We start from the raw sequence: 25675 nt of genomic DNA, 5'->3' as shown, positions 1-25675 counted from the left end.
TCCAGTACTAAATTGCTGTACTGGGTGAGTGGATTGCCTTTGCATCACTTAGGTTTGGGGTTTTTTGTGCTTTTTCTCCTCACTTATTAAACTGTATTTACCTCAACCCATGAGGTTTTTTTCACTTTTGCCTTTCTGCTTCTCTCCTCCATCCCACTGGGGGGAAGTGAGAAAGAGACTGGGTAGGGGCTTAGTTATCAGCCAGGGTCAATCCACCTCCATTGGCTATAGTGATAACCACCATAACATCAAACTGAGAAAACGGTTTAGACTTCAACAAGAGGTAGCAAGCCTTTGTCCTACTCTGAAGAAACATGCTGACAAACAGTGGATTAAATAGATCATGCCTCTGAGAAGAACACAGGCTCTGGGCTCCTAACATGACCAAAATCAGTGAGGACTGTCAGTTGGGAGCCACTTCTTCCCTCCTGGCCTCCTGCTTTGAGAGGCAGGGACTCCTGTGCCCTATCTCAGCTACCTGCTCTGAAGGAGTTTGAGCCTCCTGTAGTTCTCTGCAGAAAGCAGAGGTTCAATGTCTTGACTCTGCACAAAAAAGTATGTCCCAGCTCCCTCTGGGATACTACTGCTCACACAAGCAGGTGAAACAGCCAAACAATTATATTAGAGGCAAGATCCTACCTCTTTAAGATATCCTCATCTTTGTGGAAGGAGAACCTTGGGCAAACTTCCTCCCCACAAGGAGGCAATCTCTTTTTTCTAAGAGTTACTGAGGATCCAGGTGCTGCCCCGCTCAGAGCTCAGCAGGGCCAGCTGGCTGTCCTTGTCTCTTACAAAACACCACCTACAAAGGAATGAGCAGCACTGGGCTTCTGTGAGAGCTGTGCCTCCTGAGCCAAGCTGATCCATGGTCCCCTCAGGAACTCAGGGAGCACTAAATGTGGCTCAGCAGTAACATGCAGGTATTCTGGGAGCCACAGTGGCACTGTGATGAAGTTCAAAATTAAAGAATGCTGGCATGCTTAACAGTGACTTCTGCCCACTGAAAGCACCAGCAATAATTATAATTTGCCCTGCTTACATATTGTTTGGAGCAACTGCCCTGATGGCCAAGTGATCTGATTGTGCTGGCCATAAACTCCCATGCAGTTCACTTGACTGAGTAATGTCCTATGAAATGCAGGAAGGTTTACTCTAGATAGCAGTAAATATAACAGTTTGCTGAGGGTCCAGTAAAGTTTACTGGGGTTTTAATATAGAAACAAACTTGGCTCTTGAATGTGCATTGCTTCTGTTCCACTGACTTCACTGAGACCCAGATGGGCATATTCTCAAACCTGATTTTGATGTTACATTTATAAAATATCTTTTGTTCTAAAGGACCATAATGGATCCTTTATGATCCTATTTCCCTTTCCCCTGCCCCTTTCTTCTTTGCCTCCCTTCCCCTTCAAAGATGTATGTTTTACTAAACTGGGACTCTATGCAGACAGAATGCAGTTTCCCAAACTGAAAATCCACTTGACAGACCTAAAGGTTGTGGCCTTGTCATTAAAGTGCCATGTAAATTGCTAGTACCTTTTAAATAATGCTATTCTAGGGAAAGGTGCCATGGGATTCACTGGATAACGTGTGCACTAATGTCTTCAAAAATATAATTTTAAAAGCACATATATACTATTAAATAGCTCTGGCTCATCTAAGAAGCATGAAACAACAATCATATTTTGAGCATATTTGAATAACACACAGGTGGTGAACTGTCAAACATGCCCCAACAAGTTATCATGCAGAAATATGGAACAAGGATTTTCATTAAGCAGAGCCAGCCAAAGAGAAATAATTCTCTTACAAAAGGACCTCAGAGCTATATCCCTTTGCTACTGTTTGCTGACAATGTCCATTAATATTCCAGTGAATTCAATTGAATGATAGACTATACCTGTTATTCTCCAAAGTACCACCACTTGGGTATACCTGGAAAGTTCAGCAGCAGTCATGCAGCTAAAGAGCTGCTGACATTCATGGGAATCTGTTACAGCATTCAGTTTAGAAACAATTCTATCTTCAATGTCCCTTGTGGTCCGAGACAGAGAGTTGTACTTTGGCCTCAAAATGTGGAAATCCTTACCTCTGGTTTCAGTTCTTACTTTTACTGTAATTTGTGCTTGAAGATCTAATAATTTCTTGGAGATGATCTCTAAAGTTCTGGAAAAGGAGAATATGGGGCAGCAGATGTGACTGCAAAAGCTTCCAGCTCTCTCAGAGACTGCAGCACCTTCAGAGATGCCCTGGGCCCAAACATAGGCTAGGTTAACTCCACAGAGAGTGAAGGGTGAAGAAGAATAGCTTTCTCGATTGTAACAACCCTCCAATGCTTTGGGAGTGGAACAACTCCTGGAGCACTGAATGCTGAGAGACACTGTTACAGAGAACAAGCTGTCATCTTCCTCCCAAGAAAGTGCTCTTCTCCAACATCTCTTTGTACACATACTGTTGAATTACAGAAACTTATTGTGAACATGTCCAAATCAAAGCTCTAATGAAAGTACAGGAAAGTGAGATCAATGTTAGTTTTTGTTCCCCAAAGCATGAGAACTGTTCTTGGGTGGGTTAGTGGTCCCATATCCTGAAAGTGTAAAGGGTTTATAGGTCTACTGGTCCTTGTGCTGCTCTAGTGAGGCAGGATTAAGCTCTAAAAACAAAGGTTGAGAAGGATTGGATTTTCATCATCTTGAGGTCTTGCATTGAATGATACCATACTGTTTCCATTTTCAATTTTGAACATCATAATACGTTAAAAGTAGAATTATATTTTAAGCATAGTGCATAATTATGCATAACTTCACAGGGCTTTATTTACAGGTATTTACATGTGTCTTTTCCCAGTTTAAGTGTCATTCTGAGTTTCACCATCAAACACACACACAAATAATGAAGTCTATCTGAAACTGCCTGTTTTGTTTGTAGGTTTGGGTTTTTTTTCACAAAATCTTACAAGTTAATTAGCCAAGCCATAGCACTTCCAAGGTTCACCAGAAGCTTACACAAACCCAAAGCTGCCAAAACAAGTAGGCTTTCTTTACTAATGCTTTGCAGAGCATAGAGTTGATCTCTCCTTGCTGCTTTGCTCACTTTAAGAGTGATAATACATAGTTACTAGCCATAGCAATTCCTTCATGTCTGCTAGAATGGAAACTTTATTTCTCTGCACAGTAAATATTGCTGGCCAGTAGTAGTCTGACAAGAACTTCTCATTCTTAGAGGAATCAAGTACAATTTTACTGAATTTCTTTTTATATCTGGTAAAGGGAAAACAAAATTGAGTATCACGGTTCTGAGTCTTCATCCTTATTTTTTCAGTGGTATAGTACTTTTGTAAAGCTCTAAGCAAATTTTTGCCTAGGTTACTGATTTCTTTGGTGTGACATATCCTTTTTGTTTTGTTTTGTTTTTTAGACAATAAAGCCAAGGTTGAACTAGAACTCCTGTTACACAATGCAGCCATCTTGTTTTATACACATCTGTCTTGGGAACATAAAATGTACTCCAGGAGTATATCAGCGACTTCTTATTCAGTCTCTGGTGCATAAGCAAACAATTCCAAAAGTGTAAAACTTAGGAAAATATTTTCATCTTTAAAGCAGTGGAAAGATTAAATCACAGAAACCTGTAAGGGCCATGAAGACAGGCATAATGGTTACAGCCAAAGCAAACCAGGATAATTGCTTGGGGTTTTTAGGCTATCAAGAAGGGAAATTAAATATTAAACTTGAGACACTCTGCAGGTTCTCTACTGTGCAACAAGAAGAAGGGACAGGCCATCAGGTGTTTATCACCTGATAGCACCATCTTGTAACTATCTTTAAGCATCTATTTTCTAAGCCATCCTCAGAAACAGAGGAATGATTGGATAATTCTCTAATTGAAAACACCTGGGACAACACACAGTAAAATACAAAGGATTTCTAGAATGCAGAGGACAACTGTTTTCAAACTACTTACCCTATTGCATGGGATGTGTTCAGTTTAATTAAATGCTCTGCTTTTATAAATTGGTCAGAGAATATTTTAACTCCTTCCAATATACCATGTGCCTTGGATTTGTAAAATTCGTGTTTTGTTTTGTAATTGTAATGTCATTCTTGGTTTTCCATCCGCTTTTTCCCCCTTTTCACTGTTGTCATGAACCTGTTTTTCCAAATCCTACTCCTGTTGGGAAAGAATTTAGTTTTTTCACATTGTTCTCCTAGTGGAAATTTATCTCTTGGTGGCAAGTGACTATTCATTCTTTCTCATGATTGCCCCTCAAGGTATAGCACCTACTCCTAATACTACTGACCAGGTGCTAGAGTAGTTTGGCTACTTCTGAAAGGCTTTTTTTTTCATTTGCTTTTACTTATTTTGTTCAGAAGGAACCACTTTACAAATAATTGGTAAGAGAGAGAAGAAATAGTAACATGTATTCATTCAGCAATTATTATGGGATACTTAAATTCATAATAACATCAGAAATTATAATTCTTGTAGGTTTTAGCCAATTTCATTACAAACTTTATTTTTTAATTATCCCTAATCTCCATTTACCATTTAATATTTTTCTACACTAGGTACTTCTAGGGCACAAAATTGGTAGCACAAAAGTGTAGCACAGGTTTATAGCTAAAAGAATTTAGTATAAAATAATGCCAAATTCATTTTGGTTTAATAATTAATCAACCTTGCATACTTAGACCTCAGGCAAAAATAAATAAATATGCTGAATGAAACTTATCAAATCAATTAAGCTACACTACCTAGTTCAGAGACACAGGTATTCAATAACTACAAATTAAATGGAAAGCTCACCATTAAAAAAAGATATAAAGGAATGTTATGTGAGATGCTACATTATATCATTATATCCTACACTGTATCAAATAAAGTAAATTTTTCCTCACTGAAAAAGGAAGAGCAAAGCCAGATGTCATACCAAGCAATCAATAAAAATGTTTTGATAAATAAAAGTAACAATGTGGTCCAACACATGATTGGCAACTACTGAAACAAGAATTAAACAAATTTCCCATTGCTTCTTATGGGAAAATTATGCAGATTAGAATTTGATTAGGTTTATATCATGAGACTCAATTTGGACTTTTAATCTATTAAACTCCAATAAATGAGGCATCCGAATAGCTCCCCTGAGCAGCAACAGTATAACCACAGCAGTCATTTTTTGCAGTATGTATTCTGACAATTTCTTTAGCAGATCATTACATGTCTTTAAGTACAATTACTTTCTAACTTCTACAAAAATTTCAGGTGTATGCAGTGAGGAAATGGATCCATACAAAACGCTTAAACAGACATTTTGTGATAATCAACATCTGTCACTGTTCTAGCAATATTGTTTTTCCATCAACTTGGACTTACAGTCGACTTCATGGTTTATGTGGGCTAAATAGTGCCAGCAGACTTGTAAATTACTCAAGCTGGAACTGAGCTGGAAATCTACAGTAAAATGTCATTAAGTTCTCTATAGGCTGGGTCAAAACTAAAATCCCACATTCAAGGCTGTCTTGGGGATCAAATATTTAACTGTGAAGGCTAAGGCCTCATTTTATCAAAGAAATCTGAACTGGATTCCCAGAGCTGAGCTCTGAGACAGGTTGGATTCAGATCAAGACCACCTGTAATTTATCTAGCAGGTATGCTCCACAGGCCTCCTGCACATTTCCTGCAGTTTAACCTATTCGCAAGTATCCAAAAGCTCCTCTCCTGTCTTACTCCACGTTGTAAAGAGGTGACTTTTGGCAAAGCCTGCTGACTTAGAGAGCGTATTGTGACCATGTCCAATCCTGCCAGATTTCACCAAATCCTGTCATAACTTTTTAGTGGACAGGTTGTAATAAAAGCACATAGTCAAATGTCAGTATGCAGTTGATCCCCGAGGTTAAATTTGTAGTTTAAAAACTTCAGGGTTTGATTAAATGCTCAGAGTAAAGGAATGTGGATTTTGTCTTCCTGTGTGAATATATTTTTAAAAATGAGAGTCTTAACAGAGAATTTCCTTCTGGTATTCATACTTTCAGAATGCCACTACAGAGATTCTTTGCAAGTCAATATTTTTTAACAGAACTCCAAATTGAACACCATAAATAGGGGGAAAAAAAAAAAAATCAGTCATGCTCTTTGTCACCCAAATACTGCCTTCTGTAACATAGCTTCAGAGTGGCATGTCTGTTAAATACATCTTCATAGATATCATGCATGAAAATGAGTATCAAGTTGTTCTGAACTATGCCAGTCTGCATAATATTAACCCAACCAACTTTTCCATAGAAAGCACAATAAATCACTCCCACCCGTGTGCAGCTAACACTGTGGGGAATGATAATTGCCTAAGGAGTATTTGTATATTTCTTCAAACAAAACCCCTCTGGTCCAAAAAGGTAGCTTACTACAGCCCTGTTGTGGTTTAATCTAAACCTTGCAAACAACATATGGTGCCCAATTGAAATGGGAATAAGGAAACACCATCCTAGGGTTTGGAGTATATTTTCAAAATACATATATCATCCCATCAGCACAGTAAGTTGCACTTCAGAAATATTGGTATTACTGGCCAGTATGAAAACTGATCCCTGCCATGCACAATAAGGAAGGTAAGGACCTCCAGAAAGCACCTCCATTAACATAAATGTCAACCCTCTGATACTGAAGTTCAGAGGAATGGGTAACACATCACACCAGCTTTATACTCTGTTCAACTTGGTATATTATCCCTATTTTATATGTCACATATACAGTATGCTGCATTCTATTCTGGTTTCAATATAGGTCTACCAAATACTGATATTGTCTAATTTATTGCAATTGCTTTTGACTCTGGAAATAAACAGTGAAGATTTCCTTTTCTTTCTACTCCTCTTTTTTCACATTAAAAAAATCATCTCACTAGAAATTGCACAGTTATGGAATCAGGATGAATCTGAAGTAGCTCTCTAATTGCATATGCTTGGATGATGTACCAGTTGCAATATATTAGCTACTACTAATACCTAAGGTTGTGTAGACACAACTGCCTGAAGAACAGCAGTGATACTACTGGCAGTACCCAATCTGCAAAGTTTGGGAACCTCTGCTTCAGCCAGCAGATCCAGAGTCAAGAAGACAGAAAGCAACTTATGCCTCTCATGGCCATTCCAGGGGGAAGAATATCCAAAGCATATAGTTGAGAGTGTAAATAAACAACTAATTTGTTCAAATGTATCAAGAAAAAAGGAAAAGTATACTCAAAACCAGTGAGATACTGCCTGCTGTTAAGAAAAGATGAATTTTCCATTGCTAAGTTTGCACTATTTTGGCTCACAGTCTTTCCCCTCTTAGTGAATATTAATCTTAGAAAGAAAAGTAATTCATTATCAGCATAGAATGACTCATATTATTTTATTAGAGCTTTTGCTAAAATCTTTAAGGGTTTTGCCTGCCTCTCATAGTTCAAATGTATTTTTATATTTAATAAGTGTCTCTATACCAGCTCCATATTTATTCTATTTATATGGGATCCAAACCCCATTACATGAGCAACCAAGCTGGTAAAGAAAATGATAACAGTAAAATGTAATGTGGTATTCTTTAAGTAGTGAAAATTAGATGGAAACCATAAAATATATGCCATGGTATCCAGTGCACAGCACAGTCATACTGAAAATTTCCATCAAGCAAGGTTGTTTTTTTGGTAGTTTTCGGTATTATATTGACTATTTAATGTCATTCATGCATCTAAATACTACTCTTGGATTTAAAAATGGCATAATCTCTTTAAACACTTACTACATTAAACTTTCCTATCCATTATTATTTACTGGAGAGTTAAATGTTTTGATAAAAATAAAATGCTTACTTCCCTACTTGCTTGAATTTCATTAGTACCAATATCAGTGGAAATAGCTGTCCTTTCAACTAAGGGTTTTGAATATTTCTGAGAGTCTTTAGTCTTTTTCTTGTTATTTTATAGGATTCTAAGAAGAAATACTCAAGTTACAATGTGGATTTTTGTAGCTTGTGAGGTAGTTTAAGAAGTTTGAATCTGTGGTTTTGGGCAGGGCCAATTTGAACTATAAATCTGTAGATAAATTTTAAGACCTATTTACATTTGACACTGTAATGTACATTGCTTAAAATAAAAAATTAAGATATATTCTAAATTTTAAGAAGCACCCTCTTTGTCTGTCTAATTCAGTCTACAGCTGTCTCGCTCAAAATGGAAGATATGTCCAGAGAGACAAGAATTTACATTGCCACTCAAGAACTGATGTGAAGATTTAATCAAAGAGTTAATAATAAAGTTTTCAAATGTTGAGAGACCTGGGAGACACAAAGGTAACGCACTTCTCGAGCAAATAAGCAGAATCTCTTCCTTCTCTTCCCCACCCTTTTTTTTCCTGACAGACTTCCCACTGTTTATCAAAGGGTAGCTCCTGCTTTCCACATGACGGAAATCTTACTGAGAAATGAATCAAGAGAGAGTACTAGTTTTGGAGGAAAAGCTCAGGAGGGCATTTCTGTCCCCTGCCTCCCTTCACTAATCAATCCCCAGTCCATCCTCTCATGAACACCTGGACGTAAACACTCTAGGTCCTTTCCACATAGCTAGCTATCAACTTTGTCTCTACTGTTGGACAAGAAGAAAGATGAAGACATTTGTACCCTCCCATGAATTTTAGGTCTCACTCTAGGCTCATCAGCACCTAATAATGAAATTTTAAAACAAAAAGTCTGCAATTTGCATTAGTTTTTAGTAAAATTACTGAAGGTGCTAGACACTAAAAAACCAAGAGGAGTTGAGAACGGAAACATTACTTTACATGCCACATGTCTGGCTAAGGAAATGATGTAAATAAGACTTCAAATCTGTGTTTAAAAACTCCATGAATGTCATACTTCAAGGATTTTTCTTCCAAGATTTTGTGGCAAAATCCCTTTTTTATGGACTCTAAAGAAGATTTTGTTGCAAGGAGCAGGCAATGAAATCAACTAGGATGTAAAGAGTATCTGAGATTTATCTGTTTGCTTAGGCACATTTATTAAACTGGAGGTAAGGCTGCTAAATTAGAGGTATATGGAAAAATCTTTTTGATATTTGTCCTCTTGGAAAGAGTTCAGCAAAACATTATTTTAAACAGCTTGTCAAACACTGATTTCAAGCCAGAGTAGATTAGATCAATCAATTCAATAGATTTATTTTTTTTTATATATAGCTGAATTTATTTCTGAAAAGTCTGAAGTTACTGTTCTAGAAAGACATCTTCTTCATACATAAAAAGTTAGAATGGGAACAATTCACAAATTATTGAGGGTTTATAACATATAGTTTCTACAATACACAGCTTAATATGCTAAATAAAATGGTCCGAGTACTTTTTCTGAATTTAATTTTGTTACAACACAAACTGTTTTTGAGCAAGCTCACACTTGTGACTAATGGAACATTTGTTCTTAAGAATACCTCCTATAACTGTAGTGTTATTAATCCAATCCATCTGTCTTCAAGCAAACAAGAAACAATTCCACCATTTTCTCAGTCCCCACATGCCGCTGTCTGATTTCAGTGGAATCTCTCTTCTTTTTTCTCAGGAGTTATTTAAAGAATGTCTGGCTATCTCACTTGCAGACTCATTTCTAAGTCACAGAACAAGCAGACTAACATGAATTTAACAGAAATAGGAAGTCCTATGATGACATCCAATAACATTATAATCCTGCCTATGCATTTAAGCAAAAAATCTGTGAAGTCAAACTTAGAGAAAATATATATGCTGTTACACTGTAGAGATACTCTGCCTTTCATTGCTAACCAGTCATCATGTTCCTGTATTAGTATTAAGAGCATCTGACATTTAAAGTTGAACACAAAATTTAAACCATCAACAAAACCTCAAATCAACATGAAAGGTCCAAACTTTCATAGAATCTACATTAAAGTTCTAAGCAAAGTTTGCAAAAGATCAGGGATTCCTCTGACATTGCAGAAATTTTGTATAATCTTGTATCTAAATAAGTCAGTATGAAATTCCCAGTAACCACAATCTTACTGAGGTGTTTGAATATAAATAAATCACAATAACTATTCAAGAACAAAGTTTACACTTCTTCCTTCAATAAAAATTCCTACCATACCATTTGAAAAATTCATAGATCTACTTTTTCAAGTTTGGTTTGTTCAGATGTTAAAAAGAAAAGCTGCAAAAATACATTATCAGCACAGCAGTATTGATTCTCAAATGAAGGTCATACTTCAGTTCAGCCTGCATATCCAACTCTGCAGATGCTGAAAGTTTTAAAAGGTTCTTGATAACCAGAAGCTACCAAGTTTTTAGAGACTGCCTATTACGGAAAGTCTTGGCTGCCTCAAATTTAACCATGTCAAACTTAAAAATCAACAGGTCTGTCTTGTAAAAGAATGCCAAGTATTTTGTAAGTTTTATCCTAAAGCTAAGTTCTGCAACATGCTAGCAGGTGTTAGATTCTTCTCTTCTACAGTGGATATCACAGACTAGTGTTTAACTGGAAAAAACAAAAATCTAGCTTTCTCCTGTAACTTTAGTAGACTGGTGGAATCTGCTAGATATTGATACTTTATATCTCTTCTATACTAAATAAACGCTGACATTGATCTCTGAATTCACATATGTCCTTTAAAAAAAAACCCAACCACCTTTATGAATATAAATAACCATTTATTAAACAAACAATACGTACTGAAGCAAAGAAGGATACCAGAATCACGCTCACGAGGCTGCCTGCTTTGGTATATAACTTTCAAACTATCTTGTAATCCTGTAATATATTATCTATATGTTCCATTTTCTTGAAGTTATCTTCACAATCAAGATGCTATCACAAGTATCACGGGCATTGGAACTATTTTTAATTTTCATTTAAATAGCAATTAAAGAAAGACAATGGATACACAAGATAATAAAGTAAGTGATTAGCAGCATGCAAATGACATAGGCTTAATGATAATAACCTGTTCTATTCTCCACAGGGCCTGTCGAGAGAAATCCTTCCTACATGTGGTTGTGCAGCTAATGTGCCTCAGTCTACAATTACAACATTGCTGACACCATTAACCACTGAAACAACATCACTTCATGAAATCCTTGTTGTCTCATTAAAATGCAAAGGGTCAGGTAATTTACCAGAATTGTGTGTCTACTTTTGTTGTGGGTAATTAGCAAGTGTTACCCAGCATGGACTCCTACTGCGAAATAGTGAAACTCTGAAATATTAAAAAGATAATATTTTTTTTTCATTTGATGAGAATTTGAAAGATTCAAAATTATAACCTCGATACTCCTTTGTATTCAGGGGGCCATGAAATACAGACCTTTCATACATTTGATGTCACAAGATTTTATGGTTGGTTATTTTAGAAACTAAACTTCAAATTTAAAAAAAATTAGGCTTGTATAATTGGATCTAGACATATATCTCCTTCCGCAATTAAGAACTTTTTAAAAATACAGAGAAGCAAAACACCTTACAGTTTCTTAAAGACTTAAAACCCAAATGGTTTCTTCAGAAATACTTTTTTTAAAGTTAAAGCACAAAGATTGGTGCAGTACATTCTAATACCCATGTTCCCTTTCTTCTTGCTAATTGAAGTCCCATATCATCATTTAAAGCAACCTTGATAACATTCACTATTGGCTCACATCTTGTCAGGGAGCAAGAACGGTCTCATTCTTTAAATGGAAGTTTTGGAACATAAACCACATTCCAATAAAAGTGAACAGAAAATTATTAATTCATTAAACTACTTTGGTATCTTGTGCTATATATAATATTTATATTCCAACTACTGTAAAATATGCTTTAATATCTTTAGGCAACTATAAGAACTTAAATATTTATAAAATGGCTAAAGATAAAGTATAGCTCTCTTATTCCTACATACAGATGATGTAAGGCATGCAATCAAAGACAATAACACTTTCAACCCATTTGTCATCTTAAAGGAGCCTTTCAACTTCAGATCCCTTGTGTGCAATCTACATAAGAGTTGTTGCCTACATAGGCAACTCCAGAGGAGTTTGCTCCTTAAAAACTACCAAGAGTGCTATACTTCACATAAAACAGGGTTTTCTGAAAATGGAGACAAAACTATAAATTTGCAGGCAAAACAGCTCCAAGTGGGGCTTCAAAATACTGCTGTATTTATCTCTGGGACATCTGGGAACAGGAAGCATTTTGATTTAATATTTCATAACATAGAGGCAATTGCTTCCTTGCCTGGTGTATAATTAATGCTCATAAAAAGAGCACGGTTTTTTTATTCCTCAACATCAGAAATGCACAAAAAAGTACACCTTCATAATAGGGGGTTTGCTTTCAACATGTTGAACAGCAAATAATAATAAAATAGAGTCACCATGAATTTATAACAGTCTTGGGATGGTTAAATATATTTATAGTTTAAGTGTGAAATCATGTGCTTGATGTACTACTGTACTATCTACCTCCTTTGCCTGGTTTTATCTTTCCCTGGCTGAAGCAGAAGGTATCTTGAAAGCAGAGCAGAAAGAGGAAATTGTGAAAGCTTGAATGTATTTGGACTAGGACATTACAGCATTTTCTCAAATACATGGAAACTGTCAAAGAAACGTGTCTCTCCAGCTATTCCCCAACACATTTTTAGTTTATAAGCAGCATAACTGAAAACCTCTTTTCTTAATAGTTTTTCTCTCTTCCTAGGAAAACTTGGAGAGACGAGACAGTAAACTGTTCACGTGTACAAGTTCCGGCAGCTAATGTTAGTGTCCAACTGCGAAGAAAATACAAGAAGTGCAAATGATGCTTGATTTTTCTGTCAAGGGTTTCTTGTGGAGGTTGGAAGGCTGGCAAGGTCCTAACATAGACGGCTTCTATAGCACAGGAAACAACGTGAACAGCCTCTTCCACCCAGGATCTTTAGTTTATTTAAGTCCAAATCTTGCAAAGACTTGCACATAATCTAACTTTACACAGGTGGATAGTTTCATTGAAGTCAGAGAGATTTACTAACCTGTATAACATTGAGCACATAATTTAAGTTTCAGAACAAGCAAGGCATCAGACTGCACACTTGCCAGGGCAAAGGCCATATTTTATTCTTGTATATATCAGGACTGTGACAACAAGCTCTTAATACCATCTAGAGCTCCAGTGTGCTACCATAAAATAAATAACAAGTATCAGCTGATCCATCTAGTTCAGCAGGATAAGAAATTATGTGCATGTTGCAAAAAGGTAATACTAAATTATTTATCACAGTGACCTAATCTTCAAAAATTGTATTTTTTTGTGAGCAAAAGATGATGTGGGACATGTGCTTGGAAGTTAGGATACCCTTATCTCATTTTTCAGTTATTAACTCCATTACTTAGGATGGTCAGACTTTGGTTTGAAAAATAATTGTGAAACTACACTAACATAAACATGTCAAAATTCAGTTAGTTAAACAATAATCAACCAATCAAGTAGAAAATTCTGTTAATTGTATTACTATTTTTGTCATTTACAACTGATTCTAGCAAAAATCCAAGGAGCATTCAGAAATACACAACATAAAACCATCCTTACTCAGGTGTAACCCCTGCACTAAACTATGAATCCCAACAAACCCATAACCTTGCTGTAAATGCAAAATATGTGCCATTTTTGCAAATGTGACTGGTAGGATTAATATCATCTAGGAGAACATTTTTCAAAACATCTTTGTGATTTAGGAAATTATGAGCTATCTTTAAGTATAAAAAGCATTCTGCAGCCTACATTGCATTGATTTGCAAAGACACACAGGAATCTTAAGTGTTGAAAAGATTAAAGTTAGTGTCATAGCTCACTTTGACACTTGAAAAAATTTACCACAAGTCTTTCAATTTTTACCATCACTATTAATTATTTTTACTAATACTCTACATTTGATATTCTGCATTTACTTACATGTTTTCTTAAGGAGGTTAAGTAACTCAAATTCTGTAATTATTTAGTTGGCTTAAGTAGAGTTTGATTTTTCTGTATTTGAAATTAAGGCTCTTTATTTCTACATTTTCATGTAATATGGCAAATTAAGCATAGGAAACAGTGCTGGAGTTAACACAGAATGCTGAATTCCGTAACAGCCTAAAAAGCAGCTGCACCTATGATTATCAAACTCTATATTCTGAAATTTTCACTTTAGAACTTTAACTTATGACTATAAAATAATAGAAATAAGACTCAACATTTACAAAAAAAATCCTCCTTCAGAAATAAAACTATTACTTTACAACAAACATCTCTAACAGCATTACAATACAGTTATATCTGAAAGTGACAAAATATCTTTCCTAACCAAGCATTTCAGACAGTATTTATCCTTTCCCCTTGTTTAAGAATTTTCTCTAATTTCCAGTCCTGATAATACTATTGTTCACTCTCTTTTTCTAACATTTCAAAGATAAAACAATCAAGAATTATTGATTGGTAGAGGTGAAAAAGAATATATTATCTACAAACACAATGGAATGTAGATCTCAAATCTGCTTAATAGGAAATTTCTTGCAGCAGGTTGTGAAACCAAATTAATGAAAAATTGCAATAATTTAAGAACTACTCAACAGATTGTGAAATAAATGTAAAGAAACTGAGTGGCTAACTGTTTTTGTCCTTTCAACTGAAGTTTAAGCCAGCTTCATCATAAAAAATTATGATGAAGCCAGAAGTGATTTTTAAAGGAACTGGATCAAATAATAACTGAACTTGTACAATGTTTTTTCAGCTTGTGCAATCTGTTACACTTGAAGTCAGTGTGTAAAATTCTGTGTATGTTTACTTGATTTTATAGGATTTTCCCCGGAAGAATCCTGCCATGATGCATGAGACGTATTACCCAGGAGTTCATCCCCTCTTTATTTTTTTCTCTTTATTCTTTCTTGTTGGAGGATCTATAACAAGAACTGTAAATGAAGGCCCTAAAAGATCTCTTATGTGTTGAAATAGTGTTCCTAGGGAAAATTCTCATAAGTTGAAGTCATTCAGAAAACAGCTACAATTGTTACTATGCTGAAATACATCTACCCTGCTGTACTGTGATCTGTCTTGTAATGTCCATAGAAAAATTATTACTATATAGCCTCCCTTTTCTGTACTTTAGGCCTGCTTGGAGCCAGAATATTGCTTTTCTTTATTGTATAGTAAGTGTTTTTTAATGAAATGTACCGATCTTGTTATATAGGACTCAAAATAAGATCTAAATCACTATCCAATAAAAGAAAATTATTGAGTTGGATATCTAAAGTTACTACCCAGAGGCTACTCTGGTACAGTATTTATAAATCGCTAAATGGTTAAGTATAATTGTCTGTCTGGTTTTTGGGAAGAAAGCCAAACTTTTAGTTACAACTGAAGAAAAATGTTTTTTGTTGGGTCCTGTTCATCTGGTGGGTAAAACAAAAAGTAAAACTCCCACAGTGTAAGTCTCTAAAAGAAAATACAAGAAGCACGAAAAACTAAATGGTAACTGTCAATAGATGGTACTTGAAGAAGAAAGGATGGAAAGGTCAACAGAATGAAGGAAAGGAGAATTACCGGAACTCTCCCAGCATAACTGCCACTGCACACCCCCTCCCAGACTCAACCTTCCTAGGTGCTCTGGAAAAACGATATGATGAGGGAGCACAAATGCTTAATATGGTCTAAAATTCTTTGGTCTTCTCTCCAAAATGCTTCTTGATAGAATAATCTCACTTTGTATTTGAGGGGACAGAATGAGAATCAGGAAGGATAAAAGGACAATAAAAACAAATCTCCAATACCTGACAGTGTTCTTTTTTTCTCCACCACAAACATACCTCTTTGAAAACCTTTCTAGGAAGACAATCAGTCAACATCTGTAAGTAGAACTGCAAGATAAAAACAGGACTTCCCTTGTCACAAATAAGACATCTGACTGAGTTTATGAGTCATTTTGTGCAGAGGTGGGCCAAACTCCAGCTTTACAGCGTTTTGTACCTCAGAAGCTGAGATATCTTCATGACAATGATAATTTGCTACAGCTCTTCAGTGGGATACACTTTGGCCTTTCTGTCCTTGGAATCTAGATCTCCCAAAGGCAAAAAACCTGCCCTGCTGATTTCCAAAAGCTCATTTTCAGGACATCAGAGTCTGTTCCCCTAACCTCCAGTGACCCTAAAGATTTGCCCAGTCAGCTTTGAATCATTCAATGTAGACAGCCATGATAATGCTTTTAACATGAGAGCTTTCAACAACACGGGTCCAATTTGAAAGTTTCTTGTTTGAGTTGGATTACACAATTTATGGAAAGGAGACTCGCAAATCCTTCCAAAACAGCTAGTAAGTTTTTCCTTCTAAGGAAGACACCTTGTTTCCATTCACGTTACTGTATGGTCATATGTTTGGTCATACAGAGACAGCTGATAACGAACACAGACTTGACAACATAGTTTGCTGTTACCTGCTCTGAGTACTCCAGGGTCCTTTGTAGCTCTGCTCTAGAGTATTATTTTTCCTGTGCCTAGGAACTGTGAGCTATGTTTTCCTTCTTCAGAAGGTCAAGGCAGAACACTGGTTGTTTAAGATACAATTCTGGCAGCACCAGTTGGACCAGAGGACAAAAGTGTTGTTGCACCAGATAATTAATGTTACCCAGTCCAAAAGCCTGGGAATATTTTAATACTATAAGGAGATACTAGGAAGTCTTTGTTCCTGCATGAGAACTGCTGTGTGCTTATTAAGTTAATCTTGAACTAATAATGAGAAGATCGTTTATTGATATAAACCAAAGGAATTCTGTAGACTTTCTTTCAGCAGTTAACTGAATCCATTGAAAATTAACGGACCTAATGTTACAGAACTTTCCCTATCAGGAAGCCTTGCTGTCCTATGTCCACCCTCCTGTTCCTTCTACAAGGCCTTTCCTCTCAGATTGCAGCCAGGTTCAGTTGTTGGTGCAGTGCTATGTCCCTGGTTGGAAAGGGCATGTTTGGATGGATACAGAAGGTTGACTAGTGATGAATGTTTATATGCCTAGGACTGGGATTCAATTCGGTGTTGAAGTAAGAGATGAAGGTGAGGCTCTGGGGAAAAGGAAATGAATACTTTTTCTGCTATCAGCTTAGAACAAAGGAGTTATAGATACGGCATTGTACTTCATCACTGGCCAATGATTATGGTTTATCTGATGATTAAGTAAATTTGCATCCTGCTTTTTATGGTGCACTTCTTGTACTGGTGTCATCTTTTGTCTGATGCTGGAGTGAAACAATCACAGCTAAAAACTGGAAAGATCTTTGTGCATTCAATAACCTATCATTTAAATTACTGTAATTTTTTTCTTTTTCAGAGGCATAAACATAAATTATACATCAGGTTTCATATGAGATTCCACTGCTTAGCGACTACAGAATTATACTATCTTATTACATAGAATACCAAAGGTTAGATTACACTGTTATTTCCCTCACCAAAAATCTCACAGTTTAGCCCATATGTTTCTCAGGCTGTTCACATATTTTGTTTTGTTTCTACTTATTTCAACACCTTGTCACAGCTCAGCTGACATTCTTCCACACACCCAGCTTTTCTAATGTCAGTGTTCCCTATGATCAGTAATAGAGTCACATAAAAGAGCAGCACAGAACACTTTCAAAGGATGGTATTGGATGAGGAGAGTCTTAACTCAAAATCCTACTTTCAGATCTAGAAAAATTCAGACTGGCAATACTTAAGGCTTGGAGCAGCTAATGTGTTAAGGACAGATAAGTATGTCAAATAACAAACAAATGTTTAAGCAAAAGTAAAATGACAACTCGCTCTGTAAATAAAGGTACTTAATTGCCAGTAAGAAGCTGTGAGGTGGTTTTAGTAGGCTGTTTGTTGACCAGCAAAAGTTGAATCATCTGGTTTATGTAATTGATGATAGTTGTGTCCACCATATGTTAAAGCTGCATTTCCTAGACAAAAACGTCACACTGGATATAATTTCCAGTAAAGTTTGTGCTATCTACTGATCTAATTGCTTCTGACAGTCTAACTATTGTATTCAAGGTCTTTCAAGAAAATTTACTGTACTGAAAGTAATGCAACCAATTCAGAAATTGTAGATACCATAACAGAAAATTTACAGAGAAGATATTATTTTCTGAAGCAACTGGTTTTAGAAGAACCCTTCCCTAGTCAGTGCTCCCAAGTAAAACAGACTGCTGGTTATCTGCTTTATTGTTATGCCCTGTTTCCACAGAAAAGCTTCAGAAAGAGTCATACTTTTTTTTGTTTTGTTTGTTTGCTTGTTTGTTTTAACATGCACACTGATATTTACCTGAAGAAATGTCCAAAATTTCTAAGTATGTGCTAACCTGTTGTGAATCTGCTTCTCTGCAGATTCTGTTACACTGAATAGGGCTGATGGGATTTTGACCATGGCCCCATTCCACACTTCAATGACCTATAGGGCATATGCTGTAGCAGCAAACTGGATATTATAAAATCATAGAACAATTTGGGCTGGAAGGGACATCAGAGGGTCTCTAGTCTGACTCCCTGCTCAAAGTAGAGTCAGCTATGAGGTCAGATCAGGTTCTTTGGGGCTTTATGCAGTCAGGTCTTAAATACCTCCAAGGAGAGAGTAAAAAATGACGGATGTCCATCTGGTGCACAGGACTGTTTATCGCTATGTTTTTCCATCCTTATTCAGGGATGGTCCAAGATACAGTGTAGTTCCAGAAGTAAAATACAACAGCTAAGTGTTGGAAATATCACTAACCTCTGAGCAAAGGCAGAAGAAGGAAGTTCTCTCAGATTGCCCATGCTCAAGAACAGGAAGGAAGGGAGGAAAGGGGTAAGACAAACAGATTCAATTTCTTTATTTTAATTACGTGCGTGATAGGAAACTGAGAGAGACCACCAAAGAATAGACAACAGCCTGGTAGTGAAAGCACACATTTGGTTTGGAGATACAAGATTTCAAATCCTGGGTCTAAATCAGGAAAACAAGGAACTCCATGCCTGTTTTCCACTTCTGCAATGAGTTTCCTAATCATGACTATAAGTTATCATAGTTTGAGCAAGTCAGTCTCACAAACTTTTAAGGGAAGAACTCTAAAATATTTGGGGTTGTATTGCTTCCAGGCCACAGATTTGAAACTTCAAACACCTATGGGATTGAAAAAACACTTCCTTCCTCTTCTCTAAATCTACTTATTATCCAGAGATCTATCCAACCTGACTGAAAATTTAAAACTTTTATCTAACCTGACTTTGAAAATTAAAACTTATAGTTTCCTGGTATGATTCAATTCCAGTATTAGATTCCACAGGTTTATTGCTGATTCTAAGAATTTTCCATGCTGAAGATACTTCCATATTCAAGAAGTTACACCCCTACCTCTGATTTTAGACTCATAATTCCTATTTCCTGATTAGAGCGTAAAGAGGAAAACCTGAACTTAATCTTAGTTCTTACAGTCCTTGAGGGAAAAAGGGAAAACTATCTCTAGGTCAGTCTCACAGGATAATTGCAGACCAAAGCACTATCCTTTCTATATCTACATTTACAGCAGCGCTAGATCCAGAGGGAATATTTACTGCAGCACTTAATAAGTTTATCAAAGGTAGGACTTCAGCCGCATAAGCTGCAAGACCCTTCAGGGATAGGAAGATGATTGTTTTTACAGTGATGGTCTTTGCCAGGGCACTACGAATGATTTGCAGCTGCTTTGCACAGGCACAGTTGGTGTAAAATAGACTTTGGCTACTTATGAATAAGTCCCCTACTCTCAGTAAAGACTGAAGCATTTTGTTCATTGTCCTTAAATGGGATGAGCACATGTCAAACCATGAGAAGAAATCAGCTCTAAGTTCATTCTAAGTGGCTTTTTGAGCAAGAAGGCACAGGAACTGTAAAGAAAATTTAAAATTCCTGTTATTTTTCTTTTACTTTTTGGTTTGTATTACTCAACTCTTTTACTCTGCAGTTGCAATGTGCTTTAAGTAAAAAAGAAATCTTGTTATACAGAAGCTTCAAGTATTCATTCCAAAATGAGTATGAGTTAGCCTTGGCTATGTAACAGCAACTGCCTGGGTAAGAAAGCCACAGAGCAGGGATGTGGGTGAGAAAGCAATGATTTTATATTTGGTTTTGGAAAATTTGAAAATGAAAAAACCTTCCCGTTTCACATTCATTCATTTTACCTCTGTAAGATGTGCTTTGTGATGTAGCAGAGAAACAACGTGACTGTCCCTTTAAAAGCCATCATAACAATCAGCAGGTTTAACTGTCAAGCAAGCTGATGTAGGGCTCTTTGAATTACTGAGTGAGGGATATTCTTCCTGCCAGGTCCTGTCCCCTGTAGGCACTGCAGAGAAGTATTATAGGGCAGTCCTTACCTTGGGAATTAGCCTGCAAGACCCCAATGCTGTCATCAAACTGCATAGATTTGATGTTGAGTGACGCCAAGATGCATTCCTTGTCCTGCAGCGAAGCATCATCAATATTATTCTGATTGGCTGACAGGATAACGCACATGTCGCAGAGGTTGATGTTGACAGCCCTTAAATCAGCCCGACTTAATGGCGTACCCTTCGGCACAGAGAAAAAAAAAAAAGGGGGGGGGGGGCAGGAGAGGGGAAAAAAAAAGAAAAATAAATTAAAGATTGAGAAGGAGCTTTGGGAAATTATTTAACAAGTATCTTTTTTTATGCCGTGACATTAAGCTTGTCTAACTATGTGCCAGGGAATAGGAGATGTCTGCTAATCTAAAGGGTAGTTGGTGCTGATGGCAGCATTTTAGGTTCAGTCTCAATACTCAGTCAAGCTATTACTAACAAACAAGAAACAGGAATAATGCCAGCATTCTACATCTCATCGGTGACTTGAAATTGTCTTGATTTAAGTTGCTATTCTGGCAACCTCTGGCTCTCTGAATATAACAAGGGGTGTGTTTTAAATGTCTATTTATCTGCTACCAAGTCACAATGGTCTTGGGCAAAAGAAGAGCAATTTAAACAGGAAAGCATTATGTGTCCTACACATTTGAAATGCAGTAAGGACAAAGCTATTTTTTTCTACCTGAAGCAATACACAAAAAAGGTTAATCCTTTTCAATGCATGTTTTTGGTGCTTCTAGAAGGAAAACACACTGGTCTCCAAAGTTGTGTGATTAAACCCTTTGAAACAGAAACAAGACTTTATCCTAATGGGCACAACTCATGCAACATTCCCTGCTTCCACAATTCTCAATCAGGGAATGCAATAATTAAAATAAAATCTTGTGGTAGTCTGTGGGTTTTTTTCATAATTAAGACAACCGAGATATGACGCTTAACCTATTATGTTTTGTTTAAAGATAACACTTGCCTTTCACATCCAATAGTCCACATCTCTCGTTATGCAATATTAAATCTGTCACAGAGGCTGCAAGGTCCGGGAAAAAAAAGATTTTTTTATGGAAACTAGATTCTGCTCTGCTGCCTCACATGGTTTGGTACCCAGAGACCCTAATGATGATGAGGAGACTAAGCTGTCCCCTTGTCACACAGCGACTTTCATAAAACCAAGTCAAGACCCTACTCTTCCATCTCCTGATCACTCATGGTGAACGCCTCCTGAGCTCCACTGAGAATATTCAATGCAAAAGTGATTTAAAATGCACAAAGTGAAGGCAGAGCTCAATTCACATTCAGTGATTGCCACCTAGTTTCAGATACCAGTCTGACTATTCCATGTTACTCTCAATAATTTGAGGCATGAAACCTTGTGGAAAACAGTATATATGAGATGATTAAGTTACAACGTGCTCCAAAGTTAGGATATGATTATTCCTGCCACCTTAATCCTGCCCTTTGTGTCAGTACTGTTGCACCAAGTGAAGCAGGATTCCTGTGGGGAAAAATAATATGCAATCATGTAATTAATTAAAGGCTTACTCCTAATGATTTTATGCAAAGGGACAGAATTAAGGCTGCCTGAGGATATTTAAAATTGGCATTTGCCTACTTTTTAAAAGTTTACTCAGCAGCTTAAATGCCTCTTTTAATACAGACTTCAAATGAAATTTCCACTTGTTTTTTTTTTAAACCAGAACAAATGTTTTTATGTTCAGCTGCAGCCACATCCCCATCAAATACCAGCAGCAAGTTTTACGTCGTGAACCAAAGCACAGAGAAGTTGGAAATTAGTTTGAGTGGCCTCCCTTTAACATGATTCCTACCAATATGATCTCAGAACATTTAGTAGAATTTTAAATTAGTATAATTAGATCAGAATAATGCTGATATTTTAAAATTTATATCACCATTTTGAATCATAGGCTGAAAAAAAGAAAAAGCAAAAGCGGTAATGAAGTCTGTGTGGTCTTCAGCACACTTGATTACTGTATAAGATACAGTTCCTTTACATATTCTGTATTTTTAAAGGTGCATTAACTATTTAAAGTGTTTAAGTTGAAATTAGCCCAAAACGGCTCTAAATTTGGGTATAAACTGGGGAATGCAAAGTTAGTGTACATTTGCTCAATGCCTCTTCAGAATTCAGAATTGAATCTTTACAAATATGCTAATAATGGATACACATTCTATTCTGGTTAGTAGTAGCTGGATTTTATTCTGCTCCATAGTTCAACATTATTATTAATTTAATTCTGATTCTTTAGTTTTTAGCCTTCACAGTGATGAATTAAAAGGGATTGGAATCAAAAGGAGGATATTAAATGACAAAATCTCACATTGACACCATTTTTGTGACAGCAGAGAATCTTGTGACACCATCTGTTGGATAAGTTTACAGAAAAAAGCCAAAGGCTAACACTAAAACTGAATTTACCGTAACAAAGACCTACAGCTTGAATTAAACAAAAAGTGAAGGCAATCTTTCCATTCTGTAGCTATTTTCCCAATTATTCAGTCTAGGTTACATCTATCATTGATTTATTTAACTGCTGAAATGTAATTACTAAGAAGTGGTAAATTAATAATTGTTCATTCTGATAAAAAAATCCAAACTAACTTTACTCCATTCTCTTTTGTACTTACACCATAGGCTTTTTTCCCTCCTGCCTACATGTTTGTGGGTCATTTATAGCTATGACCACCTAGGATCACTAGCTTGGAGGTCTTTATTTGTTTGTCCTGGAGCTCGTGTTTCTATGTTCTGGGCACATGAGTGAATGATAATGATATTTAGGAGAAAAAGGATCTCTGAATTGTGGTTGAATTGGTTGTCCCTACTACAGTCAATAGGAGCTTTTCATTGATTTCAAAAGGGTCAGGGTTTTGCTGCATTTCCATACATGAGTACAGCAGGACTCTGAACTGAAATGCTATGGCAGTGTTCCTTATAAAGTAGGCCAGCCTACAGGAAGTTTTATGACAATAGATAGATATTATGTAGATAAAGTAACAATAATTTTTTTCAAAGGTTTTGTGGGTAAAAATACAAAAATGATGTCATAAATAACTACCGTTATTCTGTCAGTGAAATCACAACATCAGAAGTGGCTACATGCAGTGCACTACAGTGAATGTTCGATATATAACACAGCTGATATATTTGATAGCTGCTGAAATTCACCCGATGAGGATGATGAGGAACCAAACACTGCAGCAAATATCTTCTAATAAGGTCTCACAGGGCTCTGTTTTCATAGACACAGTAAAGGGAAAATCTAAGTCCTCAGGCCTATAAGTAGACAAAAGTAAAAAAGCCTAAGATCAAAGTCAATACGAATCTGTCCAGTTGGTGTCCTAAATAACAAAGTATCAATAATATGGCTTTGGACTTACAGGCAAGATTGAAACCTTGGGGAAGTTATGCAGTGTCTCCCATTCCCTTCTCAGGTATTCAAGTGAACCCACAAACACAATGTGCTTGAGTTCATGGTAGTGAAAGTTGCTGGCTCGTAACGGCATCACTAAATTTCTTAATCCAATCAAAGCAGATTTAACATCCCCAAATATGCAAACGACTACATGCCCACTTAAAACTGTCATCGCTGCTTCACTTCGAGTCTAAAAAAAAAAAAACACAACAAAAAGACAAGGTAGAAATTAAACGAAGGGAAGCTTAAATCATAAATTGAGTTTTAAACCAGGAAAAACACGACTTTCAATATTGTTCATGCACAAAGAAGTGGTTTGATAATAGCTGTTCATTTTAACCTTATTTATCCTTCATTAAATGTGCTCAGCAGAAGAAAATTTCATTCTCATTTGCAAATCCTTCTGTGTTTGGGAAGACACTGTACTGGACCAAATTCTAGTCCTGTGTATGTCTCTACACATGTGGGTTAAAACTCTAGTTACAATCAAAGTACTATGGGTTTAGCTAAGAACAGAATTTGAACTACTATGCATTTAGCCATTAGAAGGATCATAGAAAAGCGGTGCAAAACCACGCCTTAGTTGATGAATCACTGGTGGGTTGTTTTCAGGACCAGTCTGAAAAGGAAGATTTGGTCTTAGTAGGACTTCGTGGTATTACACAGATCTTGTGAATTGAGGCCCATATTCGCTTATAGTCAAAATTCTTATTTTAGGACAAGTTGCTACTACCCTGAAAAGCAATCAAAGAACACTCTACACTGCTCTGCTTTACAATGGATGTCCACCATATTCCACAGAGCTTCTCTCAGTAAGAAAAAACTGGTGTGCACAATCATGACTAATACTAACTTTTCAGGCCCACTGGACTTCCTGAGTTGTTGAATAGATACAAGGAAAAAAGTATCATGGAGAACATTTGAATGATGTTCAGAATTATCTTCTTGTCTCAGTGACAAGAATAAATTTTTGCACTAATTTCGTTGGTGGTAATGTCAGTTGAGCAGGCAACTCAAACACCAAGTAAATAAAGTCATTAGGAAACAATGACCTTCATTTCTGGAGCCAGTATTAGCATTATTGCGCTCCGTCAAGTAGCTGCAGATCCACTGTTATATTGCCAAGAAGTTCTACACTCAGTACCATTACATAGAAGTTTTGCCAATGAATAAAACTAAGACAGATGTGAACTGCAAAATTTTCCCCTCATTTATCCATAGTGTATGTCCTTTTTCTAAATTAAGCAAGCATGACAATGTGCAGTACAGATTGGAATATGCAGCAGAGGTGTTCACTATGTAATAAGAATGGGAACTCTGATTAGAAGTTTTCTCATAAGTTAAAAAATACATGAGCTTTCAATTTCTCTGAGGCAATTACACTGATTTTCATCCAACAATACCAGGAAAGTGGTCTCGGCCCTTCAAACAGCAGAAGACATGAACGAATGCTCAAATGAGGCATGTGAGTTGCCCCATGCCTCTGCCTATGGAATACTCAGACTTTACAAGACAGAGACCAAGTCTGGAAAGAAATTATGTAAAAAATGTCACTCTATAGCCATTGATCTGTATATAGCCACGTCTATTTGTCTGTAGTCAAAAAAAGTTATTACTTGATACTGCTAGAGACTTTCAGAGTCAAAAGAAGACCTTGGGCAAAAAAATGAATTCTTTTCTGATGGAGGCATCATCAAGTATAAATTAGAAGACAACCTGGGAAATATCATCTTCAAATTATGTACTAATTTGTACTTGTGTGGTCTCTAAGGACAGTGTTAAATTTGCATGGATATGGATGGAGACATAAGACATGGACTGTGAATTTGAAAAGGTGTAGGGAAGCATTTTGCTGGCAATCTTTATTGGTGATG

At 36.4% G+C, this 25675-nt stretch overlaps 1 protein-coding gene across 25 annotated transcripts in view; it reads right to left on the bottom strand.

Moving 5' to 3' along the window:
* Positions 1 to 25675, bottom strand: part of KCNMA1 (potassium calcium-activated channel subfamily M alpha 1) — a 532608-nt gene that overhangs the window by 28868 nt on the left and 478065 nt on the right. For all 25 annotated transcript variants that reach the window (XM_074907159.1, XM_074907158.1, XM_074907156.1 and 22 more), the window contains 2 exons: positions 23767 to 23991; positions 20374 to 20566 (listed from right to left, as the gene is read on the bottom strand). In XM_074907159.1, the coding sequence (XP_074763260.1) occupies positions 20374 to 20566; positions 23767 to 23991 (418 nt within the window). The remainder of the gene's footprint in view (positions 1 to 20373; positions 20567 to 23766; positions 23992 to 25675) is intronic.

The sequence above is a fragment of the Athene noctua genome, chromosome 5 (genome assembly GCF_965140245.1).
Source record: "Athene noctua chromosome 5, bAthNoc1.hap1.1, whole genome shotgun sequence".
NCBI lineage: Eukaryota > Metazoa > Chordata > Aves > Strigiformes > Strigidae > Athene > Athene noctua.
Note: the sequence above shows the minus strand (reverse complement) of the source record. Positions and strands in the feature narration are given on the sequence as shown.